General features: G+C 46.6%; 1 protein-coding gene across 9 annotated transcripts in view; it reads right to left on the bottom strand.

Annotated features, from left to right (window-relative positions):
* The window catches only part of Eps15l1 (epidermal growth factor receptor pathway substrate 15 like 1), a 94,611-nt gene that overhangs the window by 71,484 nt on the left and 1,296 nt on the right, over positions 1-21,831 (bottom strand). For all 9 annotated transcript variants that reach the window (XM_046436505.2, XM_046436506.2, XM_046436508.2 and 6 more), the window contains exons 2-3: positions 684-725; positions 310-399 (exon numbers count right to left, since the gene is read on the bottom strand). In XM_046436505.2, the coding sequence (XP_046292461.1) occupies positions 310-399; positions 684-725 (132 nt within the window). The remainder of the gene's footprint in view (positions 1-309; positions 400-683; positions 726-21,831) is intronic.

Genomic DNA, 21,831 nt, shown 5'->3' with positions numbered 1-21,831 from the left:
GTGGCAGGGCCTGGAGAAACTGGGGTCCACTCAACCTCAAAGCCAGTAATGCTTATCACATCATTTCACCCCAACATAAACTCACAAGCTATCAAGACCCCAAAAGTGCCCAGGTCTCTGTCTACTACCTAAGTAGAGATGGTGGCTGCTGTCTAGACATTTGGATCCAGCAGTTTCAGTGCCAGAGGCTCACACTAACCAGGCCACTGCCCAGGAGGCGGGGCCCCAGGGACAGAGATCTGGGTAAATGGCCTCTATCTATCAGGGGACCCTGAGCAGCCACAGAAATCACTATTCATCTTCACCTACCTTCCCAAGGATGATGTCTGAGAGTCCCGACTTCTTTAGAAAAAGCGCAGCCTCGCTCGCCCCAACTCTCCCTGTGTACGCTGGATCCACCTGAAGTGGGAGACCAAGAGTGAAGGTGACTCTGTAGCAAATGGGCAACAAGTAAGCAGCAAGTCACCACAACAATTCAGAGAACAGAAAAGGACAAAAAGGCCCGTCAGTGGGGCATCAATTTGGGATTGTGCTTCAGTTCTATCACTCTCTGATTCACCAAAAAGACATTAGTTGACTGGGGTGTGGCTCAGTGGAAGAGCGTGTGCTCAGCATGAGCAGAGCCCTGGGTTCCACCCTGGCACCAGTCAACCAATCAATAAAGAGACATCGGCTAAACTTACCTGCTTATAATAAGATTCATATAATGGATTTCCAGTGGGAATCTGTAAACAAAACCACAGATATTGGTCAAAAGTGGACACACTGGAACAAAAATTGTCACCCCTCACCTCCACCTCAGTTTTCTTTCTTTCTTTTCTTTTTTCTTTCTTTTTGGAGATGAGGTCTTACTGTATTGTTCAGGCTGGCCTAGAACAACTGGACTCAAGTGTGTACCATTAAGTTTACTCTCAACCTTGATAGCAATTACGTCATTACCAAAATACATTGTTGTCTGGCTCCAAAAGCAGAACAGGAATTTCTGCACGTGATCATGACTTACCAGGCATGAAGGTTGCCAACTGGTTTTCCCTGCCTTGGGTCTTGTCCTAACCTATCCTGTCCGTCCTCTATCAGCTACCTGAGTGACAGCATAGAAAAACACACTGATAAGCACCCACAAGAAGAGAGCTGGTCAGTGATCCCTCGCACTACAGTAGGCAGGAAACTCAAAGTACTCAGCTTGGCACTGAAGGCAGTCCACACTCCAGCCCCCCAGGTTCCTGAGACTGCTGTTCAGAGAAGTAACCGCCTCACTGAGGGTCATCCGGCTAAGCAAGGCCATGTACAGCATGCCTGGATCCATCCTGGCCAGTGGCCAAGTCCACACAGCTCCCAAGTCCACCACCTCTCAGCTGACCTCAACAGGCCATCCCTCAATGGGGAGAAGGCGACATCTGAGGAAGAGTGCCTGCTAGGGAATTAGGAGTCACTAAAATGTTGGCTGCGAAAGGCTCCCAAGTATTGGTGTGAGTTACTGAGCACTGTGGGTTGAATGTGTCCCCAGAGTTCATGTGCTAGAAACTTCTTCCTCAGTGTACAGGTAGAAGGAGCATTGTCTGCGAAGTGGGATCACAGTATTTCTCAAAACTTCCTAAAGAAGGGCTGGGTTGGGCTCAGTGGCAGAGTGCTCGCCTAGCATGTGTGAGGCACTGGGTTTGGTCCTCAGCACCACATTAAAAAAAAAAAAAAAATCAAGATATTGTGTCTATCTACAACTGAAAAATAAATATTAAAAAAAAAAATTTCCTGAACGCTATTATCCAATTTCTATAACGAAGAAAACCAGGGGAGGAGGGTTGCTTCCAGTGATGATTACTGGCTTTGAACTAATACGCACCCGTCACTTGCAATTGTGATGCTGAAAAAGGTCATTTCGGGTTAAAAATAATGCCCAGAATACAGTCAGCTCCTCTGGGGGACGCCAACACCTGTGAGCAGACAAAGAAGTGAAAGTACAGGCTGGGAGCAGTGGCACCCACCTATAATCCCAGCAGCCCAGAGGCTGAGGCAGGAGGAGTGCAAGTCTGAGGCCAGCTTGGACAACTTAGTGAGACCCTGTCTCAAAATAAAAAATAGACAGCTGGGGATGTAGCTCAGTGATAGGGAGCCCCTGGGCTCAATCCCTGGCGGGGGGGGGGGGGGGGGCGCAGAGGAGGAGTGGGGAGGGAGGGGAGGAGGGGGGAGGGGGAGGAGGGGGAGGGGAGGAGGGGGAGGAGGAGGAGGGGAGGAGGGGGAGGAGGAGGAGGGGGGGGAGGGGGAGGAAGAGGAGAAAGAAAATGCAGAGAAAAATACCGAGAATGAAAATAGGAGGAAAAGAGCGTGAAGATCTGCAAATAGAGAGGAAAGTCAAAGCGAAAAGCAGGGCTGGGGTAGCACTTCCTAGCATGCAGGAGGCCCTGGGTTCCATCTCTAACACCTTCAAAAAAGGAAAAGGGAAAATCCTGAAAAAGCAGAAAAAAACTACAACAATATGGAAAAGCCAGAGGCCAAGGAGCAAACACTTAAGCAAAGACAAAGCAAAGATAAAGTGGCACATGCCTTAGTTCCAGCTACTCAGAAAAGTGGCCCCCTGACTAGTTCCCTCCCTCAAAGCCCAAAAGCCTTGTCTGACACTGTCCCTAGGAAGTGGTGCAGAAAGGACCAAGGGTGACTGTTACCCCTAGCTTCTCAGGACCTTATTAAAAAAAAACAGTGTCCAGTCATTGCATTCTGTGTGACCTCCTGAGTTTAAAACTCTGGCACGCTTCCAGAACATATCTCCTCAGAGCAGTAAAACCAGCAGAAAGGAGACGACAGTCAGTTATAATGTCAGAAAAAATGATGGTGGCCAGGTGCAGATGGCCTATCACCTACCACTGACTCACAGACCCCAGAGGTCTTCATCTTAGAGGACAAAGTTGCCCTTCCCACCAGCAATGAGAGTCATTAATCTAAAATATATTTCCAGGGTTGAGGGTTTTTGTTTTTTGTTTTTAAAGATTCCGTGGTAAGCAAGAAAGAGGTTTCCAAGTTAATTGATTCCGGGGCGGGGGGAGTTATGGCATTTGGAGCAAACAAGATTTTAACATCTGTCTTAAATTTCCCAAATGCTTAAGTGTGACAAGATTCATGATCAAGAGAAAAAACCCTGAGGAGTCTGGAAAAGCCACTGGAGCACAGGATCCCAACCTCTGACAGCTGACCATCCACACTAAGGCTTATCCAAACTGCTCTAGCATTCAGTCTTCAGATTGGCTGGTGTTAGTCCCCAGATATCCACATCTGATGAAAAAACCAAGAAAGATGGCTCGACCAGATGGGCATCTGTTTGGGTGACCTGAGACAGTAACAGCAGCTGGAGGTTTTCATTTAATTCACATATTTTAGGTATACAAAAGCAGAAGAGGGAAGAGAAGGGGAAATACCAGACGCGAAAGGTCACTTCCTCTCACCCATACCCCTTCTTCCTGAGGACAGTGGAATCACACTTGCAAGATGCCCTAATGTGTCACTGCTACAGAGTGTGAGCCCACTGCTCACCTCACAAACCCCCGGGCATGGGCAGTCTGCCTCACCAGCCCCTGAGCAGAGAACTAGTTCACAGCAGCACACTGCACAGGCTGGGGCTCCCAAAAGCAAGCCTTACAGCTGGTGGGAAAGGGCCCCATTAGCTGTCCACCCGCATCCAGCCCAGCCAGGGTCAAGCTCAAGGCAAAGGTGGAGAGGGAATGGGCCAGGGGACAAGACTTTGGGCGTAAGAGGCTGCAAGTGGCAGGGTGACGGCTTGAGGAATGAAGGAAGTATGATAGAGCCATCCCTGGGGTGAGGCTCTCCTTCACCAGCCAACTGCACAAGGAAGATGCCACCTCAGCCTCTGCAGTGCCTGAATTATTGATGAGGTGCCATGTAGCTCTCAGCTCAGCCTTTCAGATGCCCTTCATGTCTTAAAAGACTAAGAAAGAAAACACAAAGTTCCTACAGCCTCTCATTTATCCTGCAACCTAGGAACATTTCACAAGCAGGAAGGCAGAGAAGGGACACATCAAACAATTTCACATCCTTCTATTGGGAAGGCTTTACAATGCCACAATTTGCATGAGTGACTTTAACTTGGGAGAAAACCGGCCTGAGATGGAACCCAGCAGTACCATGGTGGAAGGAAAACCTCAGAGGACTGCGTTCTAGCAACTCCTAATCCCACATGGCTTGGCACACCTAGCCAAGGGCAGAACTTCTCACAAAGTCTTTATGCCTAGTTATCTCCTGCCAAATTCCCCGCTGCCTGGAAAGTAGAGATGGTTCCCAACTCATAATGGCTCCACTTATGATTCTCCAATTTACCACGGTGCAAAAGCAATAGTCATGCAATAGAAACCATACTTCAAATATGGATTTTTTTCTCCCAGCTTCCCAAGTACGCAGGACTATAGGTGCTACTATCAGACCTAACTCTCTAAAATAACTTTGGTGTGTGTGAGCTGGTATTGGGGGGGGAGGGGGGGCGTGGGGGGGTGTTTTGTGTGTGTGTGTGTGGTACTAGGAACTGAACCCAGAGGTGCTTACCACTGAGCTACATCCCCAATCCTTTTTATTTTTTATTTGGAGAAACGATCCCACTAAATTGCCCAGGCTGGCTTTGACCTTACAATCCTCCTGCCTCAGCCTATGGAATCACTGGGATTATAGGGCTGCACCACCATACCTGGCTTATGACATTTTTGAAGTAAATTAATTTCATTTTAAAACTTCTACAAAAGTAACTGTAATCCCTTGTCCTGATAAATGGTGGTTCACGTTTGCTGAATGTTCACTGTTTTATATCCAGTACTTTGTTTAATTCTCCCAATAATTTGGGGCAGGCATTACTGCTAGCCCCAAATTACAAATGGGAAAATGGAAGTTCCCCTGCCTTGGGTCAAACAAGCAAGGAATGACAAAGGTGGAAGAGCACCCAGGCTGTGTGGCGCTGAAGTCGGACCCTAACTTCCTCCACACTTTGCAAAGACAGCCCAGGCTTGATGGAGCTGGGTGTTGAACCCAGGACAGTCTCATGGGCATGCTGGCCTGCAAAAATGCACATGTGGGACGATGTGATGGTTCATTAAACGGAAGAGGTCAAAGTGCAAGACCTGACTTGTGCACACAAGTCATCTTGAAAACCAGTGTAGCCCGCCATTTCCCCAGGAAAGCTGAGACCCCTTCATAGCTGTGTTTTCCAGTGCTTCTACCAAGTTCTGCAGGAAGTGAGGCACAACACCACAAGACATCCTGATCTAAGTTGCTACTTAGAATAGCAGATGCTGATGCAAAAACACAGCCTGGACAAGTGTTCACTTAATAAGCCTTGCATTTTTTGCATTCCCCTCTGACTTCCCTGTGGGGCTTTCACAACCCTCACTGCGGCTATGCTCAGCCTTCCGGGCAAGCTGGCCTGCAGTCTGTGGGTAAGGAAACCCAGCTGAGTCACACAGCCAGCACATGGCAGAACTGGGCTTAACTCTATAATATCCAACACGGGGGAATGTCTCACCCCACCCCCTGCCCCCAGACCAAACAGTTCTCTCTAACTTCACGATCAGAAGTTTCAGAACTAGAGGTAAGAAAAACATTACCAAGGGGAAGAGAAGACCCAGGAAGTAAGAAAGAGCTTTATAGATCACAGGGGAAAAGATAGACATTAAAAAAAAAAAAAAAAAATGTAACTGAGGATTTAGCCAAGGGTACTTTACCACTGAGCTACATCCCCAGACCTTTTATTTTTTATTTTGAGACAGGGTCTTACTAAGTTGCTGAGGGTCTCACTAAATTGCTAAGGCTGGTCTTGAACTTGTAATCCTCCTGCTTCAACTGCCATAGTCACTGGAATTACAGATATCATCCTGGGGGACATTTCAATTCAAAATAAACAAAGGGGTTGGGATCCTAACAGTAGCAGAGAGTGTGCTCAGCATGCATGAGGCCCTGAGTTCAATCCCCAGCACCAAAAGAAATAAAAATTAAAATGAACAAAAGATAAGAGAAAGGCAACTCAGACAGAAGAGATGTGCCATGTTAGGTGGAAAATGTTCCACCTCACTAGTAATTTAGGTACAGGCTGCGTATCCCTATCCAAAATGTTTGGGATGGAACATCTATAGGTACATAATGAAGTATCTTGGGTATGGGACCCAAGTTCAAACACAAAATTCACTTAATGTTTCACATGCTCCTTATATACAGACTTAAGTAACTGTACAAAATATTTTTTAGTGTATTGCACTTTGACAGCCACCTGTCACAGGAGTCGGGCGTACGACTTTACTTGTGGCATCATGTAGGCACTCAAAAAATTTCAAAATTTGGAGTGTTTCAGGTTTTGGGATTTCTGATGAGAGATGCTCAACTTGTATTACAAATAAAAACGTGGTGCCAGTTTTTGCTGTCAGTCTGGCAAAGACAGTTGTTGTGCCAGCTTGAACCTGCAGGTAGGAATGTAAACCAGCTTGGTCTTTCTGGAGGGCAATGTGAGTTGAAATGTGTGCACCCTTTACAGCAGGTCAGCATGATTCCTCCCAGTCTCCAGAAAAATTTGTAAATATGGAGATTATTCCAAAATTTATATAGAGGTGGAGGAAGCAAATGGTTAAAACAATTTTGAATGAGGTAAGAGGAAAACTTGAGGGGCTGGGGATGTGGCTCAAGTGGTAGCGCACTCATCTGGCATGCGTGCGGCCTGGGTTCGATCCTCAGCACCACATACAAACAAAGATGTTGTGTCCGCCGAAAACTAAAAAATAAATATTAAAAAATTCTCTCTCTATTAAAAAAAAAAAAAGAGGAAAGCTTGAAGCACATGAAATGATGGAAACCAAAGGATAAATCTTTGTGGCAAAAGCTAGTAGCTACCTGTGTAAAACACTGAGGAGAGGGTCAGATAACAGGGAGTTGATCCCTGGAAGTAGGAGCATGAAGATCACTGGTCCCCTCTATGAAAGTAGTCCCTGAGGGGGTGGCCAGGTTGGGTAGGTTAGAAGCCAGATTGGCATGACAAGAATGGAGGCAATGGGACTTCATAAACTCCAAAGCCCTCTTGCTCCTTACACCAAAAGCCACACGTGTGTCTGCTGCTCCATGGGCCATTTCTACCACCAGCTTCAAGATGCAGCCCTCCTGCTGGTCAAGGAGCTCTGTAGGGATGCCCTCTTCCTCCTCTCCTGAGTAGAAGGCCCTTCTCATTCTTTGCAATCATATTGACTTCTTTTATTCTTCCCTATCTGTTAAGAACAATGCTGTCTTTAGTTTCTCTTTAACAAAAAAAAAAAAAAATCCCTAATACAATGCTGTCTTTAGTTTCCCTTAAAAAAAAAAACTATATCTACAATATGGTTTGCTAATAAAGCAAAGGGCTTAATGGGTGATATTTTGTCTATTTCTAGATTTAGCTTATAGCTGAAATATAAATGAAGATCACTGTAGTCTCACACTTAGGTACTAAAAGACCTAAAGAAGATTCAGGAATTCTCTGAAAGCCAGAGAAAATAAGTGCCTTTTTAAAATGAAAATTGAGTAAATGAAAAAATCCCAGGGTGGGGTGGAGGGGTGGCGGAGGGGGAGATCTGACTTTATCATTTAATGTATTATATGATATGCAAATGCATTTATTTGAACTACACATGATTATATTACTACTTATTAATGGCCATCTAGCTAACACATTCTTTCTAATAATGAGTTTTTGGTTGGAATGGCTTTCTGCCAAAGCAGTAGATGACGGACCAAGTTGATGATCTAAAGTCAGAATACTCTCACTTCAATTTCAACAAAATTAAGGCAACATCAGAGTCCTCTTACTGAAAATTAACTTCTGAGTCAGAAAAGTCCATTTATAATAAGGACTGGACTATGTATGCTTGTTATTCTATATAGACTCATGTGATGCATTTTAGTAAATTATATTACTTTCCTACATCAAAAAAAAATTTTTTGAAAAAGAACAAAGCTGGTGATTGATTTCTTATGTAATAAATCATGCAGGAAACACAGTCTGCATGATTTCAAATTTTAAAAAAATGCTTTGCATATTGATTGTTATTAGCTATACATGTCAAACTGATCAAATTGCATACTTCAAATATGTTCATTTTAGTGTACTTCAATTTTACCTCAATAAAGCTATGGGAGAAACACACACACACAGAACAAATCAGGAGGAATTAGTCTACCTGAGTTAAAGATAAACAACTACTGCAGTCAAGATGCTATAATACTGCAGAGGGGCAGACACACAGAGCAAGAGAACAAAACAGAACAGAAAATCCACAAAAACATGCCCAACTGATTGTGTGTGTGTGTGTGTGTGTGTGTGTTGGGATGGAACCCAGGGAGAACACGCTAAGCCTGTGCCCCACCACTAAGCCTGACACCCAACCTTCTTCAGCGATTTTTTTTGAGAGAGAGAGAGAGAGAGAATTTTAATATTTATTTTTTAGTTTTCGGCGGACACAACATCTTTGTATGTGGTGCTGAGGATCAAACCCGGGCAGCACGCATGCCAGGTGAGCGCGCTACAGTTTGAGCCACATCCCCAGCCCTCTTCAGCGATTTTTGGCTAGGATGTAAAAGCCATATAGGAGGAAGGAGAGCCTTTTCTCCTCCTCCTCCTCCTCCTCCTTTTTTATTAGAGCATTATAATTATACATAGTATTTGGCTTCCTTTTGACAAAATTATACATGCAAGGAATTTGATTTCAATCCCCCTTTTCTCCCTTTTCTACTCTACTGATCCTCCTTTCATTCGTTTATTCACCTCTGATTGGTATTTCTCTATATACATAAAGGTGAACTTCCTTTTGATGCATTTAAACATGTATATAACATGCTTTTATTAAATTCCTTCCATATTTCTTTTCCTTTCCCTTTCTTCCTCTCCCGTGCCCTCCTACTTCTCTACCACTGCCCTTTCCTATATCTTCATGACAACCGATCCCCTCCCAGACTGCCTTCTTGCCTTCTGTCCTCTAGCTTCCACAGATGAGAGACAACATGTGACTGAGGTCGGCCTTTTCAAGCATGGTGCTGGAGCAACTGGCACTCACAGACGAAAACGAGGCTCAACCTACTTCTCATACCCTATACACAAATCAACTCAAAGTGGACCATGAACTTAAACAAAAAACACAAAAATATAAAACTTTTAGGAAAAATTATAGGAGAAAATTTTTAGGACCTAGGGTTAGGCAACAAGTTCTTAGACTTGATATCAAAAGCCCAATTCATAAAAGGAAAGACTGAAATGGAACCTTGCTGAAATTTTTAAATGTTTGCTTTGCAAAAGACCTATATAAAAACATGAAAACACAAGCTACAGAATAGGAAGACATATTTGCAAAACCCATATCCAGTGAAGGACTAGCATCTAAAATATATGGAAACTCAGCCAAGTTTGGTGGCAAAGGCCAGTAATCCCAGCCTCTCAGGAGTTTGAGTTAGGAGGATCGCAAGTTTGAGGCCAGTCTTGGCAACTTAGCAAGACTCTGTCTCAAAATAAAATTCTAAAAAGGTCTGCAGATGCAGCTCAGTGGTAGAGTGCTTGCCTAGCAAGCACTAGTCTCTAGGGTCAATTTCTAAGACAGTAAAAAAAATAAGACAAAATAATATTTGAAAGTGTCAACAAAGGGCATCTCTTGTGTATCCTCCAAATTAAAGTAAATAAATAAATACAACAAAAATAGGGGCTGGGGATGTGGCTCAAGCGGTAGCGCGCTCGCCCGGCATGCGTGCGGCCCGGGTTCGATCCTCAGCACCACATACCAACAAAGATGTTGTGTCCGCCGAGAATTGAAAAATAAATATTAAAAAAATTCTTTAAAAAAAAAAAAAAATACATAAAGAACTCTCAAAACTCAACGAAAGAAAAAAAAACCCACAAACCAACCAATCAGAACACGGGAAAAAGGAATGAAGGGACGTTTCACCAAAGAGGACACACAGATGGCAAATGAGCATATGAAAAAATGCTCAACATCATTAACCAGCAGAGAAATTTAATTTAAAGCTACATGAGATGCTACTTCAAGCCCATCAAAGTGGCTAAAATACAAATGACAACACTAAATGCTGGTGAGGATGCAGAGAAACCAGACCACTCTTCCACTGCCAGTGGGAACATGAAAAGGTAAGCTCTGGCAAACAGCTGGGCAGTTTCTTTTAAAAACCTAAATACACAACGATACACAACCAACTCCTGTCCTGGGCACCTGCCCCTGAGAAATGACTTGTGTTCATATAACATCCCACACACAATGTTCACAACAGCTTTATCTGTCATGGTCCAATCTGGAAATGCCCTAAAGTCCTATAACAAGCATTAGTTCAACATGATTCATTCAATAAACTGTGGTCCAAGCACATCTCAGAACACTTGGCAATGATAAGGAATGAGGGCTGGGGATGTACCTCAGTGGTAGACTGTGTGTTTGGTATGCATGGTGCCCTGAGTTCCATCCCCAGCACTAGGCCAAAGAAAAAAGAACGAACTATGGATACACAACAACCCGGATGACAATGGATACACAACAACCCGGATGAATCTCCATAGAATGATGATGATTGAAAAAGGCCAACCCCAAGAGGCTACATGCTATGATTTTAAAAACTGCCAAAAATACAGATATGAACAGATTTATGGTTGCCAGGGATTAAGGACAGGATGGAGGAGAAGTGGGTGTGGGAGAGAGGGATCTGCATCTGACTACACTAATGACAATATTCTGGTTGCAACCCTGTCCCACAGTTATACAAAACTCACCACTGAAGTCACTGGGGTAAATGGGTCTCTGTGTTTTTGTTTTTGTTTTTTTACAACTGCATGTAAATCTACAATAATCTAAAAAAAAAAAAAAAAGTTTGTATTGTTTGTTTTTAACAGACTTTGGAGACCTAACAACTAAACGTAAGGGGACATTTTTAGACAAACAGGAAAATGTGAATGTGGACAATAGCTGTGTGAACTGCAATAATGGCACTGCGGTTCTGTAAAGAAAAATGTCCTTAACTCTCAGAGGTGTGTGTTGAAGTGATTTCTACACTTAAAAACCCCAGGAAATAAAAAGGCTTAGCAGGGTGAGAGTTTAGTGCGGTGGGAGTCACGGGATGGTGACAGGTGCAAAGAAATTACTAAAATGCTGTTATTTATTGTAAGTAGGTGGTGGGTTCATGGGGATTCATTCAATTCTTTTCTCTACTTTAGTGTTAAATTTTTACATTTTAATTAAAGACCACTGTTTGATGTGTTTCTGTTCTGGCAAGGACCCAAAAGGTCAAGATGCTTACAGGTTAAGTGTCACAAATCATCAGGTGTGTTGGTGTACACCTGCAATCCCTGAGACTCAGGAAGCTGAGGCAAGAAAACTGCAAATTTCAGGTCAGTCTCCTCACTTTAGCAAGACCCTGTCTCAAAAAATAAAGAGTGATGGGGTGTAGCTCAGTGGTACAACACCCCTGGGTTCCATCCCCAGTACTGGGGGGAAAAAATGTATATGTGTGGGGTTAAGTGTCACAAATAATTGCCACCGACAGGGTCAAACCTTTGTCAAACAAAAAAACCAGCATTTCTGCTCCACAGTAGAGCACTTGCCTGGCACAGGAGGCCCTGGGTTCCATCCCCGGCAAACAAAACAAAACAAAAATGTAAAAGAACTCCTGGAGTATGGCCTGAGGACTGATCAAAGGTGCAGGAGGGCAGAAGGGCAGGTGTTCATTCAGCTCTCCCTCCTCGAGGACACAAACGCAGACAGAAAGGGTTGGAAACAGTCCAGGGCTGGGTGAGCCAATAATAAATTGCTGCGTCTCCACAGAACAGAATAGCTCATAGCAAAAGAAAAAGAAAAAGAAAAAGAATATATATGAATGGGATATGACTGTCACACTTTGCTGAGTGAGAAAGGAGGGCAGGAACCAGCACGTTCAGTATGGGCTGGCTTCTACGCACAAGGTGCTGCAGCTCCCTAACATCTAACCCTGCAGCTGCTTTGCATCCCCCTGTGTTCCCTGAGGTTCTGCTAGCAGGAGCGGCCTCTGTGAATGGAACAGAAAAGGGAAAAAGAAGGCTGGGGTTGTAGCTCAGTGGTAGAGTGCTTGCCTTGCATGTGTGAGGCCCTGGATTTGGTCCCCAGAATCACAAAAAAAAATAAACAAATAAAAATAAAGATATTGTGTCTATCAACAGCTAATTATATAATTATATATATATATATTTTTTTTTTCTTTTAAAGAGAAAAAGAAAAATGCAAGGAGAAGCAAGATATAAAGATTCTTTATAGGGGAGGGACAGCTGAAGATGGATGCAGCCGGGGCACAGGGGCTCTACCCAAACTAGACAGAACTCAGGGCCTGCAGAGGGGACGTGGCACAGTGATAAAGCCTGCAGTCCCCACCCCTTGATGGGGTGGAGGGGAATGTGGTTTGCACTCCAGCAACCATGGGGCAACAGAGCCACCCCTGGGAGTACAGACTCATAACCAGGTGTCACAGTGAAGGAGATTAACCCCAGAGCATAAATGAGGACTGAAAGCCTCAAATCCAGGGCTTTCAATAGGAGACCATAGCTCTCAGCTTTCCTCCACTGGAACTGGAAATCGAGGGGGGAAACAACGGTCACTCAGGGCAGCCTCCATGCCCAATGCATCTCTGGGACAGACCTCATGGTTCTGCCTGCATCTCTCCCCTCCTATCTTGCTTCACTAAAAGAAGCAGTCCCACACAGAGGTCAACAGTGCCACCATACAGATGCAGACTAGGATCCTACCCTACCACTGGAATGCTATGCAACCTCAGGAAGGATGAGACCCCCCTCTGTGCCTCAGTTTCTGCATCAGGAAAATGACAATGAGCATTCCCACCACTGGGGACTCATCAATCACAGGCTATTATGATCCTTTTCCTTCCTTCCTTGCTCTCTTTCCACCAGTTCCAAGTGAAAATGTACCCTCGTTCCCAGAAATAACCCCTCCATCCTGGTTCCACCCAAGCCACCCACCTCCCCCTGCTCCTCACAGAAAATCCCCCAAAAGTGGTCTGCCCTGGGATTTGCCAGCTCCGGGATCTCCTGGACTTGGTACTTCATTCATTCACTCACTCAACCAAGAGATGCTGAGTTCAGGCTAAGAGGAGGCCCTGGGATATAAACATGTGTGGGACAGAGCTCTGGGCTTCTGGAAGGGAAGACGGGTGGGCAAAGGGAGCCAAGATTACGCCACAGAGGGTGTGTGACACAGTGGTGACTGCAGGTTCCTCCAAAGCCTGAGGCCAAGTGTCAGGGATGAGCCAGGCAGGCTCTGGGTCAGAGAAGGCAGGCCAGGTCTACGGAAAATTCAGCAAGTTTCCAGGTGGAAAAGCCCGGATGTTGTCCCAAGGTGAGATGAAGCAGCAGACCAAAGGGCGAATGGGGTGGGGGTGGGGGATGGAAGACACTGAGCAGGAGAGATGATGGTCTTCCAGCAAGACGAAGATCCCAGAGCCTGGCAACTCACTGTGTGGAAGGAAATATAGAGAACCAGTCACAAGGTCACCTTTAAACCCTGTTTCTTTGGAATGTCCTTAGCAGGGCATGGAGGGGAATGTGGTTTGCACTCCAGCAACATCTGAGTGCCCAGGCCCTGCCATGGTACATGTATGGCTGTGAACAAGGAGACCCCTACCTGGCCTGGAGGATGCCACTAGACACGACAAAACACAGGGCTGCCAAGTGCTGTAAGGACAGAGGACAGAGGGTGACTCTGTAGCCTGCAAGCAGACACACACCCATGGCGGCAGGGAGACTGGGAGGCGCCACCTCCACAGCTGAGCCCGTCCAAGAAGCTGGAGTCAAACAAGGCCAAGAAGCATCCATGTGGAAGCAGTGGAAGGAGACAGGGCTGTGGTAGAGGAGGAAGGGAGCAGCACCAGAGCCAGGGGCAAGGACAGCCATGCACAGGCAGGGCGATGGGGAGGACCGGGCCCAGGCAGCAGAGGAGCAGATTCCTGCCACTCCTCCTGACATGCAGCTTAAGATCAAAAGTGGCACAGGCTCCAGGTACCCCTCGTTGCTGCTGACCAGTCTCCCAGGACACTGCTCCTCCCACACATTCTGTGTTTCCTAAACAAGGCCCTGCACTAACTCATAGGGACCACACAGCAGGGTCCCTACCACCTGCCAAGAGGACGCCTGCTTCCCTCAGTGCTCCTAACTTTCCACAAGTGTGCCCTGAGCCCTCTCCCTGGGTTCCAATGTCCCTGCCATCTTCTGACCCCTGGCCTGACTTCTCTTCTTTCCCTCCCACATCCTGGGCATATGACCCAGGACTAGAATATGGAAGCATGTGGCCTCCCACTGGGATGTTCTTGGCCTGACGAGGACTCCCAGATCCTGTCTTGTCAGCCCCCCCAGCCTCCCTCTTCCTCTTGATCCCTGCTGGTGGCACCATCTACTTCCCTATGCCTGCCGTTTTTCTACAGTGCAGTCACCCCATATTGCTGGATCCTTTAGATATCAGGCACCAAACCAGGCTCCCAGATTTCATGGTGAGCAGAGACAGTCTCCAGAGCCACAGACGCCAGGGTCAGGTGGTACACTCACATGCAGAAGAGCAGATGCACTGGCAGCAGTGATGAGACGAGGGTGAGGACCATAGCTGGGCGCTAATGGGGAAGGAATGGAGGTGCCTCCCACCCTGGGCTCTCTGACCCCACTCGCACCCCACACACCTCTACCTGGATCCCGGCCTTCCCTCCAGGTCATCTGGTACATAGTCACACCCTGCTCACAGAGCCCTTGTGGTGTCCAAACGAGAAGACAGTCCAAACCCTCAGCCCCAGTCCTGGAACTGCTGCCCAGCCAGCTCCGCCCCTGCCTGGCTAAGTGTACTCCTCACATACTCACAGGTGTGCACATGTGCTCACACACACTCGCTGACATACATTCACATCTGTGCTCACACATGTACACTCATCCACACACACTTGTACATTCTCACAGTCCCTAATACACACATACTTGCAAAGCCGACACAAAATACATACATACACACACATACAGACGCTTCTCAATATACAATGGGGTGAGGTCCTGACAGATCCATCGTAAGTTGAAGACACATAAACTGGAAACGCACTGAGCCCACCGAGCCGGCTGAACACGGAGCTTAGCCACAGCTTGCCAGAGTGCCGAGGACATGTGATGGAAGGGCTGGCTGGGAGCTGCGCTTGCTGCCACTGCCTAGCATCAGGAGAGAGAGGATCACACGTTGCTAACCTGGAGAAAGATCTGAATTCACAGCTCCAAGTACAGTTTATCCTGAATGCATATTATTTTCGTACCAACGTAACATCAAAAAATCCTAAATCAGTGCTAGCTCAGTGGTAGCACACTTGCCTAGTACACATAGGCCCTGGTTCAATCCCTAATACTAAAAAAAAAAAAAAAAATCCTAAATCAAATCATGTAAGCTGGGGACCATCTGTACACTGACACACCACTGTATGCTCAAGGCACAGGCACGCTCCCCGGCACACACTTGCACACTGGTGCAGACTCAATCCCTGTGTCCCTTCCCATTAGGCAGATGCTCTACTAAACACACTACACTTGCTGCCCCTTGTCTCCCTGTTCCTGGGGGGCCAAGTGCCTCTAGCCCCAGCACCAACCCCTGCTCCAAGATATCTCCTGTGCTCCCCACTGAAAGGAATCTCTCCACCCCAAACTCCCACAGCTCCCAACTTAGGGAAGCGGCACTTACGATCTACTTGATGGAAAGGCTGCTGTTGGCACACACTCCCCTCCTTACACAAAGTTTTGTGCTTTGTGAGACAGGAGGAAAGCTCCTCCCACCCCGCCCCAGTGCTGGGGATGGAACCCAGGGCCTGGCACATGCTAAGTGCACATTCTATGGATGAGCTCTACCTGCAGCCTGGGGGTTCATATTTATTTCACCTGTGTGAGCCTGTCCCGCCTGTAAGCAGGCTATTAGTAATGTCTGTAAGTGAAAGGGTCAGATTTAGATGTGGGGGGGGGCAAAATGGAGCCAGAGTGGTCAGAGAACATAAGGACACCGCTCTACCCCTGAGCAACAGTGTAGACAAGCTACAAAGGCTCCCGAGGCCTCAGTATGCCCACCTGTAAAATGAGGATACTTCAGGGCCTGCCCTGAGGATTCCTCTAAGTATCAAATGAGAATATGTGGGTAACCTCACTCTGCCAAAAACAGCACCCATGTTAGATCTCTTATTATGGTTATAACATTGTTATTATCATATTACTGAGACAGAGGAGTAGGCTTTATTTACAAGGACTCAGAGCAGATGGGAAGGAAGACACCAATATCACAGTCCTTACCATTGCCCCACCAAGTCTCCTTTGTCTTGGGGCCATTTGTAATTCAGGCACACACCACTGTGTCCTATTTACCAAATACCTTCCTCTTTGCATCCCTGAGTGACCCTCACTAAAAGAAGGACATGGATCCCACAGTTCCTGCCCAAGGCTCTTGCATTCTCTGGCCCTCTGATCTAGAATTGCAGCCTCTTGGCTCCTTCCCTGTCTGCCTGGCCTCCATGTGAAAGGCCACTCCTCTCTCCCTTCCCCATGTCCTCATGGTCAATCTAAACAACCCCTCCTCGCCTCCACCTAAATGAAACCAAGTCATCATCTGCTTCTCCTCCAATTTGACCACCCATGACCTGAGCCTCACTATGACCTGGGCAGAGCCATCACTCTTTGTAGGCTAGGCCTGAACAATTCATTTCCACGTCAGCCCAGGATCCCCGAGCACCTCTGATCCCTCATAAAGACAATAAGCAAGCCAGGCAGGTGTGGTGACACAGGCCTGTAATCCCTGCTATTCAGGAGGTTAAAGCAGAAGGATGGCAAGTTCTAGGCCAGCCTGGCAACTTAGTGAGACCCTGTCTGAAAAATAAAAAGGGCTGGGAATGTAGCTCACAAGGTAGAGCACTTGCCTGGCATGGGTGAGACCCTGGTTCCATCCCCAGAACAGAGAAAGGGGGAAAAAAAAAAGATAATAAGCAGTACTTTCCACTTCTCACTCTATTTTCCAATGAGTTTAATGTTTAAATACAAAATAAAGACATACAAAGTGACATTCTCTCCACTCAGACTACATCATCTCTAATGATTAGGTAGCATGATCATTGCGTAGGAACAATGAGATTCTGTGCTGTCACACTGTTGCAATGCTTGCTAGGTGCCAAAATCTTCCCAAGACAGGAAACTACAGTGCAATGAAGAGGCCTGGACCTGGGTCAGGAGAACCAAGTCTGCATGAGGTCGCTGGGTACCACCTTGAGCAAAGAATGTGATATCTCTGACCTCACGTTTACCCTTTTATATAGCAAAGATAAAACTGACCAGCGTGACCAAGATGATTAATCAAGCAATCTAAGATGCTTTTTTTTCCCTTTTTTTGTGCACTAAGGATTGAACCCAGAGGCACTCTATCACTAAGCCATAGCCCCAGACCTTTTTATTTAATTTTGAGATAGCGTCTTGTAAGTTGCTGAGCCTAGCCTTGAACTTGCAAACCTCCTGCCTTGGTCTCCTCAGTGTCTGGGATGACAGGCCTGCATGACCACACCCAGCCTCAAGATGCCATTGCTACTCAGTCCTTCAGGCCTGTAGAGTGAGGCCTCCCCACACCTTCTGTATGAGATAAGCTCCCCTCCTTTACTTGTCTCAAGTATGGATCATCATTAGACACACCCCATATGTCACTTCCTCAGGATGTCAGCTCCACAGGACAGGGATGTCTTCAGATTTGCTGCTCCATCTACTGCTCAGGAAATGCCCAGTAATGAGAGGATGCTGAACACAGCATAGTGGGAGCTATAAATGGAAGGCACTTTGAAAGGACATACATCATCCTGTAGGGTCATCATGCTCCCTTCCATGAGGCAGATAAAGCAAGAATAGAGTACTATTCCCAATCTGCAGATGGGGTACAGAAAGCATCTGAGAGCAACAGATGAATATCTGGGGACCTGGACACTGAAAAGCAGACTCCTGAAGGGACTTTACATGACACTGGTGCTTGGAGGGTCATCTTTGAGAAACAGCATGAAAGTAACAGCTTTTGCCAAGGTGAGGAGGCTCTGTGAGCACCCTGGAAGGGTGCTGTTGAGGTATGTCTCACCAAGGTGCAGTGACCGTGTATCTGTCCCTCACAGTCAGGTGGCCCAGCATGAGGTATGGGAACCAAACAGTGGACACTCAGTTCTCTGGTACTATCACGTCTAAAGACAGTCACTCAGCTTCCCAGAGCAGATGACTGGGGCAAAGATCTGGGCACAGGAAAGTAGTTTTAACATTTAGAACTAGGGCAGAGAAGCAAAATACACAAGTTCTTGCTTGGCAGGGAGCTACCTACTCAACAAAATTCAGGCCAATGCAGATTAATAAAAGGGGCAGCCAGAGAATTCTGGATCTCCCAGGGGCAAGACCAAATTTTACTCTAAAACTTTGCTCTCTGCCCATCAAATTATACTGCATTGCCATTAGCATTCTAGTAAGACATTGAGACTAGCAGTCATTTAGGAGAAAAAGAAAACAAGGCCTAGGAGGTCAAGCAGGCGCCCTGAGCCCCTGTGCATTCATACCAGATACACTGGCTGGGTGCTGCTGTGGGCGGGGTGCCAGCAGGCTATCTGGAAAACTGGGGAGAACAGCAGGAATGAGGGAGGGGGGGTTCTCTGCAGCAGGTGTCAGCAGGTTCAGCCCCAGTGCTACACCCATCAGCTACTGGACTTCAACAAGTTACTTCATCTCTGTGGGTCTCCAGAGATGTGGGTCTCTTTCTTCACTTGTAAAATGGGTTTTAAAAACCTCCTAGAACAGTGGTACCTGCTACAAAGAAAAGCACCAAAGCCACTGGACACAGGACATATGACAAGGAGGAGAGAGGAAACTAGAACTTCTTGGGGTGTAGGGCAGTTTTTCCTCATCACTGAGCCCAGCGCCTTCCTCCAATGATCATGCACTTCTTAGGGATGGGGACCATGAAAAGGACCTACTGAAGGCACACAAGGAAAACTCTTGTTTGGGTGGGGCCAAGGGAGGACAGCACCAGGGAAGCCTCAGAGCAGCCTCTGGAGCAGGAAGTTCACCGCAGAAGGTCACAGAGCCACGGATGGTAAGGCGGGAGAGCCAGGAGCTTAGGAGTAGAGCCGGAGGAGGGTAGCGGGAAAACAAGCCTGCAAGGTCGGGGGCTGGAGAGGTCAGGCTGGGGCCGGGGAATGCGGTACTTTGGCTCATCAAATTGGATGTATTTTGAGGGAAGAAGAATGGGAGCCATAGAAGATTTCTGGAGCAGGGGAGTGGGTGCGAATTGTTTTAGAAGATCCCATAGATGAAGTGAGTAAGCAGGAATTAGAAACAGGCCCTGCCAATGTGAACTTCAGGGTGTGGTCAAGAAGCGGCCAATTCCAGAGTCCAGCAGGACTTCAGAGATGAGGAAGAGACAGGAGGCTGGGCTCCAGAAGGGTCTGGGGGGAGGTTGGTTTGAAGTACTTGCATGGGTGCTCAGGGAAGGAAGCGCAAGGAAATGCAGGAGGGCAGGCAGATGGAGGAGTCTGAAATCTGTGGGTGGGAGAGAAAAGTGAAGGCAGAGCAGAGGAAGAGTGCAGGCCAACGGCTCCAGAGAAGGAACAATTCCAACTCAAGGAAGGCCAGTTCCAAAGACAGGCTGCTGAGGCTAAAGAGGGTGGCGTCCCTAGTAACCTTGGAGAGTAGCTGGTCCAAAGAGATGACACAGGATAGGCTGCAGTCGAACATGCTTTTGAGAGAGGTAGAGAGAGCTTTTGTTCAGGGAAGTAAAGAGAAATAGAAATTGTTAAGACACTAACAAGGAGGGAGTACTCCTGGAGAGGCAGGAATATAACATTCACATTCCGGAAAGATTACATATGAAAGGAGATGGCCCAGATGATGTCAGGGTGGACAGAGGACAAAAGGCAGGGTCGGAGAGGAAAAGTGCAATAAGTGCTGGGGAGGAGGGATGCTCCTCCCCCACTCTGCTAACCCCATGACTGACAGCTTCACTCACTTCTGACTGGCCATTTGCTTTCCAAGTGCCCTCTGCTACCGAAATCCAACCAGAACAGCATCCTGCCTAGGTTACTCCCCAGCTGCCCTTAACCAGAAAGTATCCTGGAACATGTCCATGCTTCCCGTCTGTAAGCCCTTGTGATCTCCGCAAATTGGCTATAAGTGAGCCTAGTGGAGCCTTTCCTCACACGTGCAGCGACAGTAAGACCTGATGCATGTTTTCACTCAAGAGCAGAGGGCTGCGGCTGTAGCTCAGTGGTGGAGCACTTGCCTTGCACATGTGAGCCCCTGGGTTCGAGCCTCAACACCAGATAAAAATAAACAAACATACTGTGTCCATCTACAACTAAAATTTTTTTTTTAATTTTAAAAAAAGAGCAGGCAGAGAGAAGTGTTGACATATTACCTGAAGGGAGAAAATCTTCATCTGACAAGCATATAGGCAAAGGAACAGGAAGAAGCTTAGAAGTCAGTGACCTGAACTTAGATGCCAAAGGATTCAGGCTGTCAGCCTCTTCTTACAACTCCTCAGTTGGGTTTGGTCCCCATCCACAGGCACCATCCCACACATAGAGGAAAACAGCCACTTGTAAACTGCACTGGGGGTACAAATTGCTAGTCCACACCTCTGGCTTAGCAGATATTTCCTAGGTGCTGGGCACGAGGCCAGGGTGCTGAGCAAGTGGCTTGTACTTGCTCTCACTGGACACCCAGTCTAACCGGGAGACAGATGGCAAAGAGACACACAGACATTTGTGCATACTGACAGATGCTAAAGGGTGGTATAAAGGAGAGACATGGCTGAGTGGGGTGCTACTTATAATAAGTGACTGGCAAAGACCTCTGGGAAGAATAACATTTGAGTTGCCACCTAAAAGAGGGAAAGGAGCCAGATACTGGAAGTACGAACAGAGAAACAGGGGAAAGTGCTTCAGGAAAAAGGAACAGCTAGCAGGGACACCTTGAGGACAAAGAGAGCTTGGACTATAAGAGGAACCGTAAAGCAACAAGTACGGCTGCAGTGTGGGTGCCAGGGAGAGCATAGCAGGCGAGATGGGAGAAACCAGCAGGCACCCAGGAAGAAGGAATCAGGAGTCTGGTCCAAAAGGTTCTAAGCAGGTGAGTCACATGACATGACTCATGTTGTCTCACGTTTGTTACCTCTCGATAGTAAATCACTACCCTATTAAAGTTGCTTCAGTAGTAAAATAAGAATCCCCTCCTCGAGGAGCAGGGCATTTTACAAATAAGTGATGCATGTAACATGCATATAACCCTGAAGCACTCAATACACTTTAGCTGTTGTCATCACAGAAGTCCAAATGAGGGATAGTGTCAAAATCGGAAAGTTTGAAAAACACCTCCACCACCCACTGTGAAAAGGGACATTTCTCATTAAATGAGTGTAGGTGAGTTTCACTCCCCACCCACTTATACACACCCTAAACTTAGTACTTGGTTATTAATAATAATACCTAATGGCTGGGCCTGGTGGCAAGTGCCTATAGTCCCAGCTACTTGGGAGGCTAAGGCAGGAGGATTGCTTGAACCCACGAGTTTCAGGCCAGCCTGGCCAATATAATAAGACCTAGTCTCAGAATATAACAATAACTAATATCTGTAGAATACTTAACAGTTTACAAAGCACTTTCATATCTGTTACAAGAACTTGTTAATTAATAACCACTGGTCTTAAGCACTGTCAATTTAGTGACAGTGTTGCAAATTGGCTAGTTCTTGCAAGACTTAACAAGAAGCCATATCTCTCTTGGATCAGGTGA

Source organism: Marmota monax, unplaced genomic scaffold (assembly GCF_021218885.2).
Source record: "Marmota monax isolate L192 unplaced genomic scaffold, Marmota_monax_Labrador192_F-V1.1 WCK01_AAM20220418_F8-fsc00021, whole genome shotgun sequence".
Classification (NCBI taxonomy): domain Eukaryota; kingdom Metazoa; phylum Chordata; class Mammalia; order Rodentia; family Sciuridae; genus Marmota; species Marmota monax.
The sequence above is the reverse complement of the archived record's forward strand: the minus strand, read 5'-3'. Positions and strand labels throughout refer to the sequence as shown.